Source organism: Nyctibius grandis, chromosome 8, assembly GCF_013368605.1.
Source record: "Nyctibius grandis isolate bNycGra1 chromosome 8, bNycGra1.pri, whole genome shotgun sequence".
Lineage (NCBI taxonomy): Eukaryota > Metazoa > Chordata > Aves > Nyctibiiformes > Nyctibiidae > Nyctibius > Nyctibius grandis.
Window position 1 is genome coordinate 25,653,110 of NC_090665.1, and position 19,275 is coordinate 25,672,384.

The 19,275-nt window shown below is 44.5% G+C and overlaps 1 protein-coding gene across 1 annotated transcript in view; it reads left to right on the top strand.

Moving 5' to 3' along the window:
- Nucleotides 1-2,048: 2,048 nt before the first annotated feature.
- NR5A2 (nuclear receptor subfamily 5 group A member 2) overlaps nt 2,049-19,275 on the top strand; it is an 88,875-nt gene continuing 71,648 nt past the window's right edge. Inside the window, exons 1-4 of the mRNA XM_068406086.1 lie at nt 2,049-2,259; nt 4,768-4,886; nt 6,181-6,322; nt 9,077-9,723. Coding sequence (XP_068262187.1) covers nt 2,178-2,259; nt 4,768-4,886; nt 6,181-6,322; nt 9,077-9,723 — 990 coding nt within the window. The 5' untranslated portion in view covers nt 2,049-2,177. The remainder of the gene's footprint in view (nt 2,260-4,767; nt 4,887-6,180; nt 6,323-9,076; nt 9,724-19,275) is intronic.

Below are 19,275 nucleotides of genomic sequence, written 5' to 3' on the forward strand. Positions count from 1 at the left end.
AGGGCATTCCCTCGGGATGGTTTTCAGGCACCCCGCTTTAGCCATCGAGCTGCCCGCTTCCGCAGCTCGCCATGGTGCTGTGCTGAAACTTAAGTCGCAGGCGAACTGCTAAACTGTGAAATTACAACTTGAGAAATAACGTGTTGATATAGATCAAGAGTTCGGCTGCTCGCCCTCCCGCCCGAAGGGGAATGGGGAAAAGGTGAGAATGGAAGGAACCCGAGCGGTCCGAACCTCTCTGCGCGTTCAGTCCATCCCCAGAATCTCAAACCCTGCACAGAGCAGGAAAGAGGCATTTTCTACTCCGGTGGTGCTGGTGTTGGGTTGGGTCGGGATCTGCAGTGAATTAAGAAAAGGTCTTTTCTTCCAGTTACTGGATGCGAAAAGTTTAACCTGTTTCTTAGACAGCACAGCGGAGCCCGCTCTCTGCACGTGGAGGGCTTGTCCCACTGCTGGTCACCTTGCCATCATCACATGTATTTAATAAGTTACAAGGGTCAGTTTTCACAAAATCTCTCCCAACCGATGGGAAATGCTATACCCTGCGCTGGAGACAGTTCCGCGTCCCACTTGCAATCGGAACCAATTTTCACCGCAAAATAGTTTCAGCTCTTAATATACACAAGGGAGATTAAAGTGTCAGAAGAGTATGGGCAGCCGAGCGCTCGGATGCTTTCGAAGGTGCAAATATCGCGCATCCCACACCGCCAAAACGCGGTGGGAGCGGCGCGGAACCCCCCGGACGCTCCCGGCGTGGAAGGGGCGGGAGGGAAGCGGGGGCGGGCCGGCTCGCCGGGCGGCTCGGCACCCCGCCGCCCCGGGCCCCCCACCGCCCCGGGCCCCCCGCCGCGCCGCGGGGCCGCCCGGCTCTCGCCGCTGGGACACCCGCTTGCGAGAAACGAGTTCTTTGGGACAACCTGGAAACGAGTGCCGCTTGCTGCACCGTGAGCCGGGACAGGGAGGCTCTTGCTCAAGCGATGGCTCTGCCAGGGCATTGGCTTTTGTGCAAACGATGCAACTGGCACCGACAGATTTCGCAAGAAGTTTAGGAGAGGGAGACCCAAAAAGCCACAATAGGTACAGCGAGCTCCAGCGCGGCTCCCGCCCGCTTTTCTCAGGCTCCAGGTCAACGCGGCGGCAACGTGGCCGCAAGCCCTGGGGTTCTCCGAGCGCAGGGGTTTCCACCGCCTACCCCCGCCCCCCCCCGCCCCTCCCCGGCCGGAGGGAAGGCGAGGGCCGGGGTCCCCGCAGCCGCCGCTGGCCGGGAGGGGGATTGCCCCGCCGGCCCCGAGGGAGCTGATGCGGGGCTGCCCGCCGGCAAGAAAGCGCAGCGCGGGAGGGAGGACAGGCACAGCCCGGCTCGGCGGGGCTGGTGGCCCGCCGGGCTCCGCTGGGGCGGGGAGGGGTGGTTGCAGCCCAGGCCCCCACCCCGCAGCCCGGTTTAACAACCGGGCAGGGGGGGAGCGCGCTGGGCAAGTGTGTGTGCTCCTGTGCGTGTGTGTGCGCGGTGGGTGTTGCTCATCCCGCTTCTGCCTTATTGGCTTCATGGGCGGTGTCGGGGCCCCCCTTCGCCGGAGCTCCCCGCGCCCCGCCGCCCGCTGGCTCCGGGAGCGCCTCCCCGCGGGCCCGGGGCTAGAGGTCCCGACTCGGCACCTCCACACTTGTGGCGGGGGAAGAGGGGGAGGAGGAGGAGGAGGGAGGAAGGGAGGAGGGGGACGGGGGTGGGAACCCTGTCCAGCAGCACCAGCGGCGGCAGAGCGCTCCTGTGCACTGTGCCGTTCCGCATGGATCGGGGCGCCGGGCTGCCGCCGCGCTGAGCCCCGGGCGGAGCTGCTGCGGGCTCCCGGGGTTCCTCCTTCCTCCCCGGCACCCCCCGGTCTTCCTCCTCCTCCTCTCCTCTCCGCCCCCGCCGCCTGCAGCCCGACTGCCGCTCCGCGGCTCCCCCAGCCGCGGGCACCCGGCGGCGCTTCCCGGCGGCCGGGGCCGCTCGGTGCTCCCGCTGTAGCAGGGCAAGGGCTGGCGTGGAGCAGAGGGAGGGAAGAGGAGGAGGAGGAGGAGGAGGAAGAGGCAGCGGCCGCCGAGCGCCCCTTGCTCCAGCTAAATCTGTGCTGCCGTGTCCAGGTGCTGGTGTCGCGGACGGACACGGAGACCCCAGCCCGGCCCGCAGCCGCCTTGTCATGCTGCCCAAAGTGGAGACAGAGGCCCTGGGACTCGCCCGGTCGAATGGGGAACAGGGGCAGATGCCGGAAAACATGCAAGGTAAGGGGGGAAAGGCACGGCGCTCCCCCTCCGCGCACTCTCGGGCCCCCCTCGGCAAACCGCCCCTTCGTCCTGCCAAAAAAGTTTACGGCTGCTGCCTGCGAGCTACCCCGCCACTGCCCGCTCCGCGCCCCGCCGAGCCCCCGCCTTCACGGGCCAACTTCCAGCGTGGCTCGGACGGGCACCGGGGACCGGGGCACCAGCGCCGAGGCGACGGCAAGGCCCCGGCCAGGAGCGCAACCGCGGCCGGGGAACCGTCAAGCATATGGCTGGCGGGAGCCTTCCCCAAGGTGCAGACGCCCCGCTGGTCACTGACTGGGGACACCGGCGCCGCTGCAGATCCGGGTGGGCTCGCTCTCGTCCCCGGTCCGCGCAAAATTGACTCGAAGTTTATAGCAGGGGATGTTATGCGGGGAAGTCCTGCCGAGCACCCCGTGTGCCACACACCGTCCCGAAACGGGGCCCCGAGGGGACGGCGGCGGGCTCGCCTGCTGCCAGCGTCGCTGCAGCTCCGCCGCGGCTCTGCCCCGCGGGTGCGGTGCCCGCAGGCACGGCGCAGGTGGCGGTGCGAAACTTCGCAGCAGAGAGCCCCGACGCCGCGGCGGATTTGCGCCCTGGCGTGGTACCCGGGAAGGCAGCGGGATGCCCGAGCTGGGGTGGCGGTGGAAGTGCCTCTGTGGGGCGGGACGGGGCCGTTCCCGGTGCCCTGCTCTGGGCCGCAGCGCTGCGCGGAGGGAGGCGGCGGAGATCCCGTCCGCCGAGAGCGGGCTCCCTGCCGCGGAGCCGGCAGTCCGGTACGCGGGCACTGCCCGCCCCGCCCTTCCCTGCGCGCCTCTCCCGGGGCAGAAACTCCTGTCCTGGCTGCTCTTTCGAAATTATCCCCGCTCCTCCCGGGAGCCTCCTGGGAAGCCGGGGCGGGGTGGGCCGGGGGCCTCGGAGTTGCTGGGGGCGGCCAGCCCGCCCCTTTCCTCACCCGCGGAGGAGACTCCGTGCCAGGGCACGGCGCTCGGAAAACCCCTGCTTTCCCACTTGGTTTTTCCTGCGAGGAGGGGGAACTTTGTCCCAGCGCCGGGCCCTGGAGCCGCGGCCGCCGAGGGGAGGGCCAGACCCTCCTCCGCCTGCGGCCGCCCCGTGTCCGGCCTACGCCGCTGGCAGGCGGCGATCCCCGGCCGTGCCGAGGTCGCTCTGGAAACGTTTTCCTGGCTGTGTGCTGGCGCGTTAACGCTCCCCGCGCTCCCCGGCAGCTCCCCCGAGCGCCGAGGCGCAGCCCCCTTGCCCTGGCGGAGGGGTGCGCGGCTCCCGCGCCCCCCGCCCGGCGTCCGGTCCGAGGGCTCCGAGCGGACTCGGACCGCTCCGGTGCCCCCAAACTGTGACACCTACGGGGTTACCGGCAAACAGCCGACATCCTAAGCGGTGCCGCTGCGATGCCCGGCGCCTCTCGCCTTGCTGAGGATCCCGCCGCTGCGCTTGCCGAGCAGATCGGAGGGAAGGGGAAGGAAACCGGCGCCGCGCTGAGCGGCGGGGTTTCTTTGGGGAACAACCAGAGCGGCTGACTGGGCTCTTCGTGGGGGGATCCCGGCTCGAGTGACCGCACTCTGTGCCTTCATTCAGCTTGTTTTACGGCGCACCGTCCCCTCCTGACGGCCGGCTCCTACCCGCCTTTTCCGCGAGCGGCAGAAACTTCAGGCGGCCCCGGCGCTCAGGTTTCCCGCCCGCCCCCGGTACGGGGGGCGCCGGCTGGGCAGATCCCGAGAGCATCCCCCGAGGACGGCGGTCCCAGCCCGCTATCCCTCAGCCGACCCGCGCCGACGGGGGCTAACAGCGTGTCCCCCGTCGCCGCGGTACCGCTGGCTGCGAAACGCGGGGCTCTGGGCAGGCAGCGCGCAGCCCACCGGCCGGGGCAGGGTGGGAGGGCGAGCTGGCTCGGAGGGGCGGCGGTCCCCCCCAGACAACGAGTTGGGGGGACGCGGAGGACGTTGCTTTAAGTTAGTTTTACAAGTAACTTGCACTTAACGCGGCGCAAAAGTGCTGGGTCTGTAAGCTACAACTTTAGGCTAAGTAAATATTTGCAGGCTGATGTTGAAAGAAAACTTTAAAAGAAACGAACAGAGTTACTTTAAATACACAAGTGACACTTAATCTTTTCGTTCAGCTTTTTTAAACTTGCCCCTGATAATTTTCGGGTTTAAATTAATCAATTTAGTTTGTGATTCTATAAACTAAGGACTAGGTTAAGAGCACTCTGTAAATATAACTATTTAGAACAAAAAACTGAGGAGCTGATGGCCTTTGTTCCACTTGCTAAGTATCATGCAGATTTGCTGTTGATGAAAAGTTGCATGTCTCAATGCAAGCTGTGTTTTTAAAACTAACTTTTCCCCCTCAAATTTGCAGTGGGGTGTGTGAGTGTGTGTGTGTAAGTGGGCTTCTCTCTAGTGAGAGCAGTTGCAGAAAAGTTGTGTTATTAATGTCAATTCTAATTAAATGTGCTATTTCTCCTTTCCCCAGTGTCTCAGTTTAAAATGGTGAATTACTCTTATGATGAAGACCTTGAAGAACTGTGTCCAGTCTGTGGAGATAAAGTATCTGGGTACCATTATGGACTTCTCACCTGTGAAAGCTGCAAGGTTCTGTACTAATTACTTCATACAAAAACAAGTACAGCAAAAAAAGTTTCAAATATAAGCAGAAAAAAATTATAATTAAAGAAAACAGATGGGTAATAATTTGGCTTGTTTCTAATATGTTTCTGTTACATTCATGTAAAAAATTTAACCACCAAAAACTTTAGGATTTAGAAGTCTCTTGGAGAGATCTTATCTGCACAAATGGAAACAACTTGGACTGTTTTGCATTGTAGTTTTGTCATTGCTTTTAAGTATTTTGCTGTTGTGATGTACTTCTACAACAACTTTCATTCCTAACTGTCCTAAATATTGATTTTAGTTGATTTATACACATTCAGAGTATTTCTGTTCCTGGAGGATAACACAGGAAAAATATCATCAATACAGACGAGCTTTGCAAAATCTACTGCATCTTTCTTAAGATATTTTCATCCTTCAATACTGCAATGTAAATTTCTGTGACTATAATGATGATGCACTTTTTTCATACAAACTATAACTGTCACAGCTCACTTGACACACAAAGTCAAGTAATTAATGTATGATTTGGTTTAGATCATTCATTAATTTTGAGAATAAAATATTTGTAAGTGCATCTTATCGTATTGGAAGACAAATGTATCTGCATAGTTCTATTATACTAAAGGGTTTAAATACTTATGAATTTATGACATGTCAAATTTGTCATGTAAATTTTTTTTTTTAAGTTCTTTATGGTTATTTAAGTAAGGCACTGTAAGAGAAACTCTTTTGCCAGAACAATGCAATTTAAAATATTTAGTTGCATGGAAAAATTAACTTAGCACATTATATTTTGATTTAAAAAAAATCAATGAGAAATGAACAAGCACTTATGCCTCTAGCATGCTCCACTGGGATGTACAATAGCCAGAAGTACTCTGTACTTCTGTTATCTTTGCAACAGTGTCCCTACTTATTTCATGTAAAACTATTTTAAAAGGAAGACTTTAATAATTTTGCAGTGATTAAAGAACACAAAAGGAACTTGTCAGCCTCAGTATTTCTGCTACCACTGTTAGGGGCACAGGAGAATATAGCCAGTCTTACCAAGCTTTGACATAAGTCTATAAAACATAGCACTAACACAAGAAAACTCTTCTGGCGTCTAGTGGTTTTCTCCTGGGTACATCTCACTGTAATTTAAAATAAACTATGTAACTTCATAAGTGCTTGAGTGGTGTCTGAAAAATATGTTGCAATGATTTCCATAAAAATAAAATGCTGAAACATGTTATTTAAGCAAAACAGGCTAACTTTTGTATCTATCATACAGGGGTTCTTTAAGCGAACAGTCCAGAATAACAAAAGGTACACATGTATAGAAAATCAGAATTGCCAGATTGACAAAACACAGAGAAAACGATGCCCTTACTGTCGATTTCAAAAATGTCTAAGTGTTGGAATGAAATTGGAAGGTAAGAGCTATAGTCTTGCTGATATTGTCAACTACACTATAGATTAATTTTGAAAATGATAGGACTACATGTGTTATTATATGCTATTTTATTTTTTAAAATGCTACATATTTATCATGTTTTTGAAATTATAGTAAAAGGTGACTTTGTGTGCTCAAAGAAATTGTTGCTTTATTAAAAAAAAAATCTAAAGAGTAAATCACTAACAACTAGTTAAAACCATAAACCATTTTTTCCATATATGTGTATGATTTGATCTTTCAGTATTTTGGAGTTCGTGAACGAATGGATCTAGATAGATTAGTTTTGCAGCTTTTTAAAAAGACTTAATTTATGTTAAGCATAAAATATGTAAGAAGTGTCAGATTAGAAAAAATAATTAGCCATTGCTATGGAGAGTGATCTGATTTTATTTGTATTTTATCTAGGGTTGGGGTTTTTTTATATCTATTCTTCTGACAATAAGGCAGAAAACAGAGAAACAGATAAAATAAGGATTTTTTTTCCTCACACCAACTTGCCTTTGGGATTAAGGAACCAAATAATCTCTAAAGTTGTGCCCTATATTTTTGTGATGCTACACCTGAGATGCTATTACAAATGAAAGAGAATAAGGCATTTTTGAAGTATACTTTTTGACTTCATTTCACTTTCTCATGTGCAGAGAACAACGAAAAGTGTACAATACTCTTTGAGATAACCAAATGCAAAATCATCATCAACTTGAATTTGAGAATCATACACACTTCATTTTAACTTTGATATATAAAATATTAACATTCAGATTTCACAGCAAATGACATTTCTGCTTGACCAAGGACAAGCTCCTAAATTCCTTATTCTTACAATCGTACTGAAATGGCATTCACCCTAGATGCTTAACCAGGAAAAATCAGGCCAAGGAGGGAAGCCATAAACCATTAACAGAACCATAAAGGATAAGACCCAATCACCTGAGTCTGGCAACGGTAAGCTGTTGATACAGCTGAAGATAAACAGAAAAATCACCCTCCTGCAGTTTGATGGATTCAATACTGTTCTATTTTCCCACAAGACTGAGCTGGCACTGACACGCTGCACTAAACATCCTGAATCACTGCATGTTCTTCCGAATTCAAATAGTACAGTAACAGGACATTTGGAATCCTTTTCTCATTGTTGATGTTAAGAATAAGGATAAAATACATTTATCTACTCCTACTTTTAACTCCTCTCAATAGCCGACAACGATACAGGACCAAATTTTGTCTTCTGTGATGTCATGATGATTACATGCAGTTCACGTTCATTTCCATAGGAGCTATACAAAAGCATTTGCTAATCGAATGTGGCTCACAGTTTTTAATTGTAGAATACCTGGAAGGACACTATATGTACAGATTTAAAGTTAATTACATTTACCAGCACAATGATTCAATTATTTTAATTTCCCACATTTTGCTCAAAATCAACATTCAACAGCAGTATTAGCAGCAGCATTTTTACTACAAGTTGAAGCACAGTACCTGTAGTTTTAAAGATACTCTAGAAAATGTACTTCAGCTTCCTTATCCACACATCCATACAACTTCTTTTCCTTTGTTTAGAAAATTGGAAGAACAAGTGCTTCCATACTTGTAAATACTTGTGACATTTATATGTGTATTTCCCTGATAGCGATATAAATAGCCTTAAAGTCTAGTTCATAAATTACCATGGACCAAAAAAATCATTGAACGTTAAAGTCCTTATGATAATGTACAGTATTATGCGTATCTAGCATTCATAATAAATTTTTAATGTTCTACTAATCCCTAAGATAAAAAGCTCAAGAACTTAACCTCCAGCAATCTCAGCAGTCTCAACATGTCACCAGGCTGTCAAAGGTTTCTCTTTCAATCTAATTGCCGTTGGGCAAGGTGGGCTTGGTGAGAGCTCCTTGCTAGTCCATTACATACATACCATGGTGACAGACACTGCTGTGACAGAGACCACCAGTGTGACCCCCAAAGCAGCTGTTGAGGTGGATTTGTTTTAATTATTTCTAATTCCAGAGATATTGCAAGCCAGAACAGTGTCAATAGTTTCTGTTTCACTTCCACCTTCTGTGTGGAAGGCAGCAAGCTGACACCTTTCTCTCCGCACATTCCAACTGCAGCTAAACATTTATGTAGAGCTGTTCAGCTAACTAGAAATCTCTTAAAAGTTTTACACCAACCTGAACAGAAGCACCAAAAGGAAATATTTCCTTTTTGCCAAGAAAAACATATTCCTCTTTGTGACTACTGAACATTTCACAATTTACGTTTCAGATGTTTTGCTGCGGTGGAAGGCAGTAATGGAATGATTATAATGAGACAATGATGTGGTCCACTGGATACATCTCAGACAAATTCTGGACATCAGCCCTTGTTTCTTAATGACATAGTAGCTTGACATAAAACTAAATATACATTGAAATCTCCACATGATCCCATAGCAGGTGTGAAATTCCTGTAGCCAACCATTGTGTTTGTCCCCGCGTCGTAATCAATGTAAGGAGAAGTTCTTCTATGTCAGTAATATATGCATGTAATATTTAAATTACCAGAAAAAAGTGACATTTGTTAAGTCAAAATAAATCTTTTTCTTTAGGAAATAAAGTTCTACTTTGAATTTGAAAAAAAAATAAAGGAGTTACGTTTTTACATTTCTGCTCTGTCCTAACATATGTTTCATTAAAGAATGTTGATTCTAAGTTTTAGTTATGATTTACTTCCTCCTCTCCCCTGACAGCTGTGCGAGCTGACCGAATGCGTGGCGGTCGAAACAAGTTTGGACCAATGTACAAGAGAGACAGGGCATTGAAGCAGCAGAAGAAAGCTCTTATCCGAGCAAATGGACTTAAACTGGAAGCCATGACTCAGGTGATCCAAGCAATGCCGACCGACCTGACAATATCTTCTGCAATCCAGAACATCCATTCTGCCTCCAAAGGCCTACCTCTGAACCATACTGCCTTGCCTCCTACAGACTATGACAGAAGTCCCTTTGTAACCTCTCCAATTAGTATGACAATGCCGCCCCATGGCAGCTTGCAAGGTTACCAAACCTATGGCCATTTTCCAAGCCGTGCTATCAAGTCCGAGTACCCTGACCCTTACACTAGTTCACCGGAGTCAATAATGGGCTACTCGTACATGGATAGTTATCAAACAAGCTCACCAGCAAGTATTCCACACCTGATATTGGAACTCCTGAAATGTGAGCCAGATGAGCCACAAGTCCAAGCTAAGATCATGGCATATCTGCAGCAAGAGCAAGCCAACAGAAGCAAACACGAGAAGCTCAACACTTTTGGGCTTATGTGTAAAATGGCTGACCAAACCCTCTTCTCCATTGTTGAGTGGGCTAGGAGTAGCATCTTTTTTAGAGAACTTAAGGTAGGTAACAATCTTACATTATGTTATCATTCAATCAAGAAAAAAATACCATTTGTTACAATGTTGTACTTCAAGCAAGAAAGTATGGTTTATCTTTTCTCTTTTTTTCCCCCCAAACATCTCATTCTTAATTTATTTGGTTTGAAGTAGGCAGGCGATTATGAGGAGAAACTTGTAGTTGGCTTCCACTTGAGCCTGTAACTAGCTGTAGCAAAGAGATTCAAGTTTCAATTCAGCTCTTCTGTACTTTACTATTTATCACCACTGTTATTAGCCTTCATAGGGCCTTGCATAAATTTTACTCCTTCTCTGCCAGTGTTGCTCACTGGCTGGCTTGTATTCAGAGTTGTAAGCACGCCTGTTACATCACTCTACATTCACTTACGTAATTTTTTTATTACCTCATTTAACATATGGGGGAACACCATTTCTGTCCATCTCTGTACACTCCTTATGTAAGTTCATATTTGGAATATTCAGTTTCTCAATGGAATATTTTGTGCCTTTTTGTGTGTGTAGTTAAACCATGAAGGCTGAATCCTAAGCAGGGTATACACAGAACAGAAAGCAAGGAGGAAGAAGATACCTTAAGGACTCCTTTTTGTTCTCATCACCACTGATACATGGGGGATTCCTTTAAACTAGGCTGGCTAAAATGATCTTTAGGCTTTCAATTTTGTTGGGCCACCCAATAAATCCTCATGCACAGCTCTCTGGTGGCCAGAAATTCCCCCATTTACATTTCTTAGACTTCTTAAGGCAATTTTGTGGTCTGTTGTGGTCAGGTCTGAAATTTTAAGCCAGAAATTTGGGATCAGATAATAGAGAAACTACAGTTTTTAACCTGTCTCTTGATACAGAAATTAGCTGTAGAATGAATAAAAGATCTTCTGTCTCAAAAAAACCTCAGGATGATGAATTCAAATCACATCTGAATTTCCCTATTGCTAGTTAGTGAATCTCTGCCTGCTACAGAGAGATGTTTTTGCCACAACTATTTGCTGCTGAAATCTGTAAAGTTTTGTGATGACTTATAATTTCTTGCTGACTACTATCAAGCTAAGGGAAAACAACACAGTATCCAAATACAACAATTACTGTAGAAGTTCACTGAGGATTGAATCTACCTGAATCAAGAGCACAGAAGGGAGATCCCATTAAAAAGTTGCAGTCAGGATTCTTGCCACAACAGTATTTCTGTCATAACCATCATGATGCAGACACATAAAACAAAGCCTGATTACAAGAAAAGCAAGCTGTACATGTTGCATACACAACTCCAGCTTCTCTCCAATTTTTCAAGAGAACGGTTGCAGGAACCATTAAAAACTCCGTCTATATACAGAGAAAGAAGGGAAGAAGTTTACTCAGATGGGAAAAAGAAAATAGATTAAAGAGAGGAAGAGACTGTCACATCTTTGTTTGTTAAGTTGTTTACAATTTTATAGTAAGCTATAAGCCATGCTACCCATTTTAAAATTAAAATTGCTAACATGTTACATTTCCAATAGACTAAGTCCTAAATACCAGGGACCAGATCTTTCTACCCATACACAAGGGAGTACTTTGGTCTGGAGTAACCATGTTAAAAAATCACTGAGACTTGCAGAACAAGATACTCTTTAGTGTAAGAATTTTTAAGTTATGATTTGCCTTGAAATCCCAATTATGATTAAAGTGAGAATATGGAAAGATACTCAAGCAACATTTACTTTTTATGGTTCCATGGCTTAATCTATAGGCAGATTTTATAAGCATTCAACACGCTATACTAGGAATAGTTTCAGAGATGGTCTTCACCTCCAGCCTCAGCCTGGATGGTATTCTTCAACCAACATATGTTTACTAGTATGGACACAAAATATGGAGAAATGTGTTTCATGAAAATGCTGACCAACTTCTCCTGGCTCTGTACACTACCATGTACATACAGACTTCTGGAAATACATATATTCTAGAAATTCACTACATATAGCCTTTGGCTAGTGAACTGACTTTCACACATTTTTAGAAGGCATTGGTTTCATCTTAGTATTTGTACCCTTTACATGTTAGGGTTCAGGCAGTTTCATATCTTCTGGCATATCCAGATTTTTTTTTTAATTGGCCAAGATCAACTAAACTGCACAGCATTCCCGAACAATAACAACACACTTGAAAATCCATCCACATCCAATATTTAGGGACCAAATTACACATAATGCTAAGAACTTTAAGCTTTTCAACTTCAAAAGTGAGGTGGCCAAAACATGTTTAGATCAGTCTACTTTGTTAACAGCACCAAGTAACACCATCTCTCTTTGCAGCTGAGAGGAGCAGATCAGAATTAAACAAAGGGTTTCCAAACCTTACCTGAACACAGCTCTCTTCTATCCATCCATGGTTTCAGCTCCTTCTGATCAAGGTAGCAAAAGCAGCTATTTCAGATTGCTCCACAGAACATGAACACCCGTGAGGGAGTTAAAAAAGAAAACACAGCTAAGGATATGACAGAGAGATTTTAAAAGCAGAAGGAAGGGAAAAAGCAATTGTAACAAAGATGCAACTGGATTTTCAGAACAGCTAACTTTGTTTCCTACCTATGCACAGCTGAGAAGTATGTATTTGCTTGAGAAGATATTTGCCTATTATTCCTACTTGTCTAAACTTAACAACTGAATCTCAAGTTGTCTTTCAGATAAGACAGGTGCATTAGCAGATCTCTGGGACTAAAATTTTAAATTACTCAGTTAAACAGTAAAAAATTACAAATGTGGTTTGCATGAAATTCAGCATGATTTTGTTATGATAAGTGATACCTTGCACAACTGGCTGTGAGTTACTTAACAGCACGTTTGCAATTCTTTACTGTAACCTTTCATTTCATTGTAAGTTTAGTCTTACACATTTGTCTCTTCAATTCTTATAAAAGGGCAAACATTTTCCTTTCTGCGACACCTAGAGATTTGTAGCTAGCAGAGTTCAGGAGGGACTGAAAAGGAGGAGGACATGATTAAAGAAATGCTGTCCCAGTTCATCAGTGGTTTAGGCCACATTTACCCTACAGATAATAACAAAAAAACACCAGTGAACTACAGTTTTTAAGTTTTCTCTTTCTCTTTCCATTTGTCCGAAAAATCTGATTTTTTAAGGGATCTCAAGTGATAACAAACATGTTTTAAAAATTTATTTCATGAAGCATTTATCAGCTTACGCTTATCACAGTCTTCTCACTTTTTGCTCTACAAATTGTCAACACCTCTTTTGGAATGTGTTATACATGTAAGCATGTAAAAGGTAAAAATATTGACTGGGCAGAACTACCTACAGTGTGCACTGCATTTTACAGAATTTGACCGGTGTATAAATTTAAGTATGTAATTTAAGGCTAATGCTATACTTGCTAAGGAGTAGATCCTCCCATCTTCATGTTGTATATCAGAAGTTAACAGAAATATTAATGAAGCAAACTACTCAGGATTAGTAATAATGTTAGAGTAAGATCCAAAGCAGCCAGTGGCAATCCAGTAACTTTGAATTTAACGCCTGCTAAAGTCTCAAACATACCCATGTTGTGAAGTCAGAATACTTTGTAATTAGTAATTACATCATAAATTCTGGGTTTTGACATCACATATTACTTGCGTTCATAATGAGAGATGTTTCTGTATAGTTCTTTATACACAGATGAAATAAGAATATGAAGATAACCTCCTAGTAGACTCATTATGATACTAATAGTAAAGAAGGCCTTTGTTTGCTATTCTGGAGTTGCTGAAAGCTCAGTAAATATAAAAGTAAGATATATCCATCTTATCCTCAGCTAAGAAAACTCAGGTATGCCCTGGGGATGCTAGATTTGTAGCCAGCTGTCTTAGTCAGGTGAAAGGTACAAACCTAAAAAGAAAATATTGCAAGAGTTTCTAGAGTCCAAAGGTTACCTGGCCCCAAGAAAGGATGCAGACAGTTTCACTGGACTGGTCTTTCCTCATCAGCCCACACCAGGGAAAATTCAACAACTACTTCCAAAGCTAAGTACTCCTGAACCCATAAAAGAAACCAGTCTCTGCCTGGGGCAGGAAGAAAACAGGACCTGCACTGTAGAACAGTCCTCAGGACACTTTCTCCTGGCTGAGGATCAGAAAATTAACTAAATGTTGAGAGTTACAAGAAAAGCACTAAAGTACTTGTGACTCACAAAAAATATTACCTTGACTTATTTGGCTATTTTAGTGAGGATGTCATAGGTCAAAGTACTATGTGAGCACAAACCCATTTAGTGAATGATTGCAGGAAGAGCTGGTGTACTTCGTGGTAAAGAAGCTCATCCTAGAACTATTCACTGAGTTTGCAAATTTAGGCCATTCATTGATGTCAGACTGTATCAGTTCTGGGACAGATTTCTTGCTATAAGTATAAATTTGTCCATGCTTACACTAGCTGCAAATGTGACCTTCAAAGAAACAATGTTTTAAGCAAATATCTCAAAAGGACCCTATCTATAGAACTTCTACTGTACATGGTAACACAGATGTTTTGGCAGCTAATAAGCTAACAGAGGCCTAGTTTTGTATTACATATTCCCCATAAGCACAACTCTATTAGCAGAGTTTCAAATTATTTCTTAAAGCAGTGCAAACTTAGTGTGAATAGGATTAACAGAACTCCTGAAGTCTCCTGATTTTTTCTGTAAAATATATTTAGATAGATATAGTAATATACTCAAAACATCAGCTTTAATTTCAAATTTTAATCTCTATGTAATTAAGTATCAAGAAATGCACAGAAAATAAGGAATTACAGTACAGAAATCCAATTATTAAATTTAATTAACATAGAATAGGAAAAAAATAGGGTTGGGTTTTTTTTTTGAGAAAAAAATATCAGCAGTAGAATAACTTAAAAGTTCTTCTTCAGGGTGATGAAAGGTTGATATATTATTTAGACTTAAGTAATCAAAGGCAATTTGGTAACTTGGAGTGGTTTTGGACTTTGTAGTATGCGTTATCAGGACAGGAAATGTAACTAACATAGCTGCTGAAATAAAACTTCTGCAGTGTTCTTTCAATCAGGGAAGCTGCCAGAAACTGAGGTCCAGGACTTCCCTCGATATCTGTAATCAGATTATGTTGTCATGTGTAGCAGTTGATGTTTTAGTCTGTCTTAACTGTATCTGGATCTGAAAAAAATATTTCTCAAACATTTAAAGAAATGTTGGGGAAAGGGAAAAGTATTTCTTTTGGCTTTAGAATCATTAATTTAATTTAATAAATAGTAAAATTAAATAAATAAATAGTTAAATTAAAGTGAATTCTAATAATGACTGTTGTACTGGCTATGAAACTGAACAGAGAATGCTCAGCCATGTTAACATAACCTATTGTATTTCCAGACCACTGTTTGTAACTGTTATTTTCTGTTGTGAGGATTTGATCTTTTTGCCAAATGATGGAGTAAGTTTTGCACATTAAAAATTAAACAACTCCAGGAAATATATCTATGATTTTCCAAGAGACTGGTTTTGCTTAAGAAAGTCACAGTTTTATTGGTAGAATGACAGATCTTCACTTGCAAAGAACTCAATTTTTTGTAAGTTTCTGTCACAAAAAAAGCCATTTCCCCGCCCCTCCCCCCCCGCCTCTGCAAATTATGACACTTCTTACAACCAGGCAGTAAATCTTACTACAGGAAGAGAACTTGTTTCATTCAGATCCAGAGTTTTTGTACGATACCTGCATCATTCAGGTCCAGCACTTGTGTACGATACATGGATGATATTTTTGTTGTATGGGATAGTTCCCAGTTACAGTGAAAGTTTGTCTCTATAAATCTGTCAAGGCTGTTCAGATTTAAGGATGTTCTGTTTACCTGAAGCCTTTAGGATCACCTACAGTAAGGATGAAATCTTAGCCATACTGAAGTCACTTACAGACTTCCTAACAGCTCTGCTGAAGCCCTATAATATAAATGGATGTTCTTCTATACTTTCATATGTAGAGGTAAGCTGCTCCAGATCAAGGGATGATCATATTTGTATATACAGCACTGTGGATTCAATAGCTCACATAATCCACTTAGCTCTAGGGCTGAAAAATGCTGACAAATAACAAGAAAAGCAGACGAAAGCGTGATGAAGAAAGATTAAGAAATCTGAATATTCATAGCTTGATGAAGCAACGATATACAGCTATATAGCAACTATATACAGCTATATAGTCACAGGAACATACTAGAGGACTTAAGTCTTTTCCACCTCCAATTTTAAAATTATTATAAAATGGAGTTTCAAATAGAGGCAGTAAAAATCAAGAGGCAGACGGCACTTAAACATCTATCTGGTATCTCTTTACTTCCAAACTGCGGCCAGTATGCATTAACAAGGAGATTTTCAGATTTCTAAAATAGAATAACCCATCTATTGCCAGGGAAGCATGTCATTTTGTGCTAGCCAAAAACTTTGCCATAGATTTTTTTTCTTTTTTGTCATGCATCAAAGCTAACATGGCTTGCTGTATTTCATAGCCTCAAGTTACAAGACTACTTATAAAAGGAAGCAAAGCATAAATTCATGTGCTGGAAATAAAATTCAGTTGCTTATTCTCCTCAACCCCCAGAAGCCAAGATACAAAAATAGCAACCTCAATAAAAGGGTGAGTTTTAGTACAAGATGAAATAATATTTCAAAAATTAGTTTAAACCTGAGTGCAATTCAGTATCCAAATGAATGATAAACATTTCGTTTGAACTCCATTACAGCCAATGTAAACAGTGGCAATTTCCAAAATCTAGTACTCTATTAAATGAGTGCAGTACAGATCTTTTCATAAAGTGACACATAAAGTAGCTATTTAATCCCTCGCACTTTTCCCACACCTGGCTGGAAAGAACAGTTAAAATCAACTTGAAATGTAACCACTATCTTTAGGACAGCCTTTACCTGTTTTCTGATATCTTTTTTCTTTTCTAATGAGAAACCTCTTAATTATACAGTTTTATTCACAGCTAATGTTGGCTAAATCACAACACGCTGTCTTACCACATTATAAAATTGATTTGAAACATTTGTTCTCCACACACCACAGAAACCGACAGGTGCTTCAGCCCCCGCCACCTCAGCGGGGCTGAGGGACACGGGCCTGCCGCCCCTCCGCCCAAACCAGGGCGGGCCCCCGGGCTGCCAGCAGGATTTGCCCACCCCACCACCCTCACGTCAGGCCTCGCGAGCCCCAGGGACAAGGTACGATTATGAAGGGACGAGGCAGGGGCGTGCACTGGCAGTGAGGGAGCCTTACCTGTGAGGCAGAACAAGGAGGACGAGGTCCTTGGCTGGAGCTTAAATGGCGCCGTGGGCGGGGGGCCAGGTGGGGCCATTAGGGCCTGCAGCTGCCCTCAGGGCCCTGCCTCAGGAAGAGGAGCTGTGCCCTGCACGGGACATCAGCACAGAACTCTGGGAGCAAACCCTAAAAAAGCAGTTAGCTCAAGGGCTGCAAATCTGCCTCTCTCACATATTCCTTCTCCCTGACCTGAGAGTGATTCTTTGCTGTGTAAAAGGGGTATGGGCGGGCAGCCTGAGGTGCCCCATGGGACTGGGTGCTGTCCCCCAGCCAGCCACTCTGCTGCCGGTGCTTCTGTAGCCGTATGGCACTCAAACCCCACTGCAGGGCAGGGCGAAGTGTGCCTCCGGGTCGGCGCCCAGCCCTGGCCTCGGGACGTGTATGACCTGGGTGGCAGTGGGGCTGAGGGGCTGTAGCAGCCCCCCCAAGAAGGGACACCCCTTCCCTCATGTCGCCATTAGGAATGGGCTGCAATGGGCTGCTCTGCCCTTCACTGGTCCCGCCAGGGAACACTGCGTGGGGGTAAAACAGAGATACGTACACAGGCTTCGGGGCGCCCGCGCACTGAACGGGCCGTGGCTGCCTGGGTTTGTCCTCCGCAGAGGTGCAGCACCCTTACTTCTGCCTCTGCATGTCTGAGTGGATGGCAGCTACCAGGGAAGGAAAAAGGGTCTCTGCTGAAAGGCAAACCGCCACTTAGTCTCACGCTTTGCTTTAACGTTTCCCCAAATCCAACTGCTTTCAGTAGAGCTGAAAGACACACAGCAATTTTTTCCCTAAAATGTCCTTTATTCGCTGTTTTGAAATAGGGACTGAAAGTTGTTGCTATTGGCATCACTAGAGGCACATTTGTAGAGCAACTATGAAGAAATAAAAGGGCAGATTTAAGAAGGAATTAAGGAAAACTAAGAGATAAAATACAGTGCCAGTGGGAAAGTGAAGCTATAATTTTAGGTAGACATCCTCAATGTCTTTTTTCCACTCCTGTAACTGGTAGAAGTTCAGTTATAGCTGGTTAGGTAAACATTGGGGCAGTCTGGGCAAAAAAATATTCAACGCTGTGTCTTGGAAACACCCCAGTCATTAAAGTAACCATTACAGACAAACAAAGATACAATAAATTAGTAAAATAAGATACTAAATAATCAAATTGTGGTGAAAAAAGAAATTTCATTTTGTCTAATTGTGGTATCGTCTGTCATACCCATCACTTGGAGAGGGAAAGAAACTAAAATCTGTTTTCAGAAATTCAGAAATAGAAAAATGCTTTTTACATCTAAATACAGCTCTTGCATTTGTTGAAAGAAAAGTTACTTTGATATTTGTTGCTAAATAAAATCTTGGATCAAGTAAATTTAATTTTAAAAATTAGTTAAGGCAACAATAAACACAGGAAATATACATGAATAAAGTGTTCTAAAAGTCAGGCAACTCTTTTAAGGCTATAAATATCACCTAAGCAAGGCCACTATAATTAGCAAAGGGTGAACAAAAGAAGACATCCAGAAATAGATGGGGGGGGGGGGAGGTTGAAATGTCTTGGTTAACCTTATTCGAGTGTTCTTTCCATAGCATAGGAAATGGTTCCAGCTAGCTCATGAGTTCTGTTGGTCTTAACTGATTTTTAAAAGGACATTTCCATGTTGTCTGTATGCCAAGGAAACTCTTTTACTGGCATGTTTGCCGAATACAGGAAACATCACTCTGACTAAGTGACACTGGATGTGACAAAGAATTGTATCTTTATTTTGGTGTTACAGTCAGCACCGTCCGTTTGTTTCATCTTGATACCTTTTGGTATTTATTGGGGAATACTTACTGCAGTCTTGCAATTTGTCCTGAGTAATGAGCAAACACAGTGACTAGTGGTGCTGAGTCATAACCCCTCACTGCTTGAGAAGCAGCTTGCTGCAGCCCTTGTGCACCAGCTGCTTATTTCGTCTGAGGGCTAATCCAGCACTTTAGGGGAGGTAGAGACAGGGCTGTCTAGTCATCTCCTAACCTACTTCATCCCTCTTCAAGCTATGGGGAGAAAAGAGTAACAGAGTGCTGGGAACCATCCTCCTCTCCATGTTGTGGCCAGAATTCCCTGTACAAGGGAATAAATGCATACAGAATCACAGAATCACAGAATACCTTCAACTGCTTATTCTCCTAAATAGAGAGCTGAACAAGTCAGTCTTGCATATAGTAATTTTCAGTGTAAGTCAGGTTGTGGTTATGGGTCCAGTCTTGTACT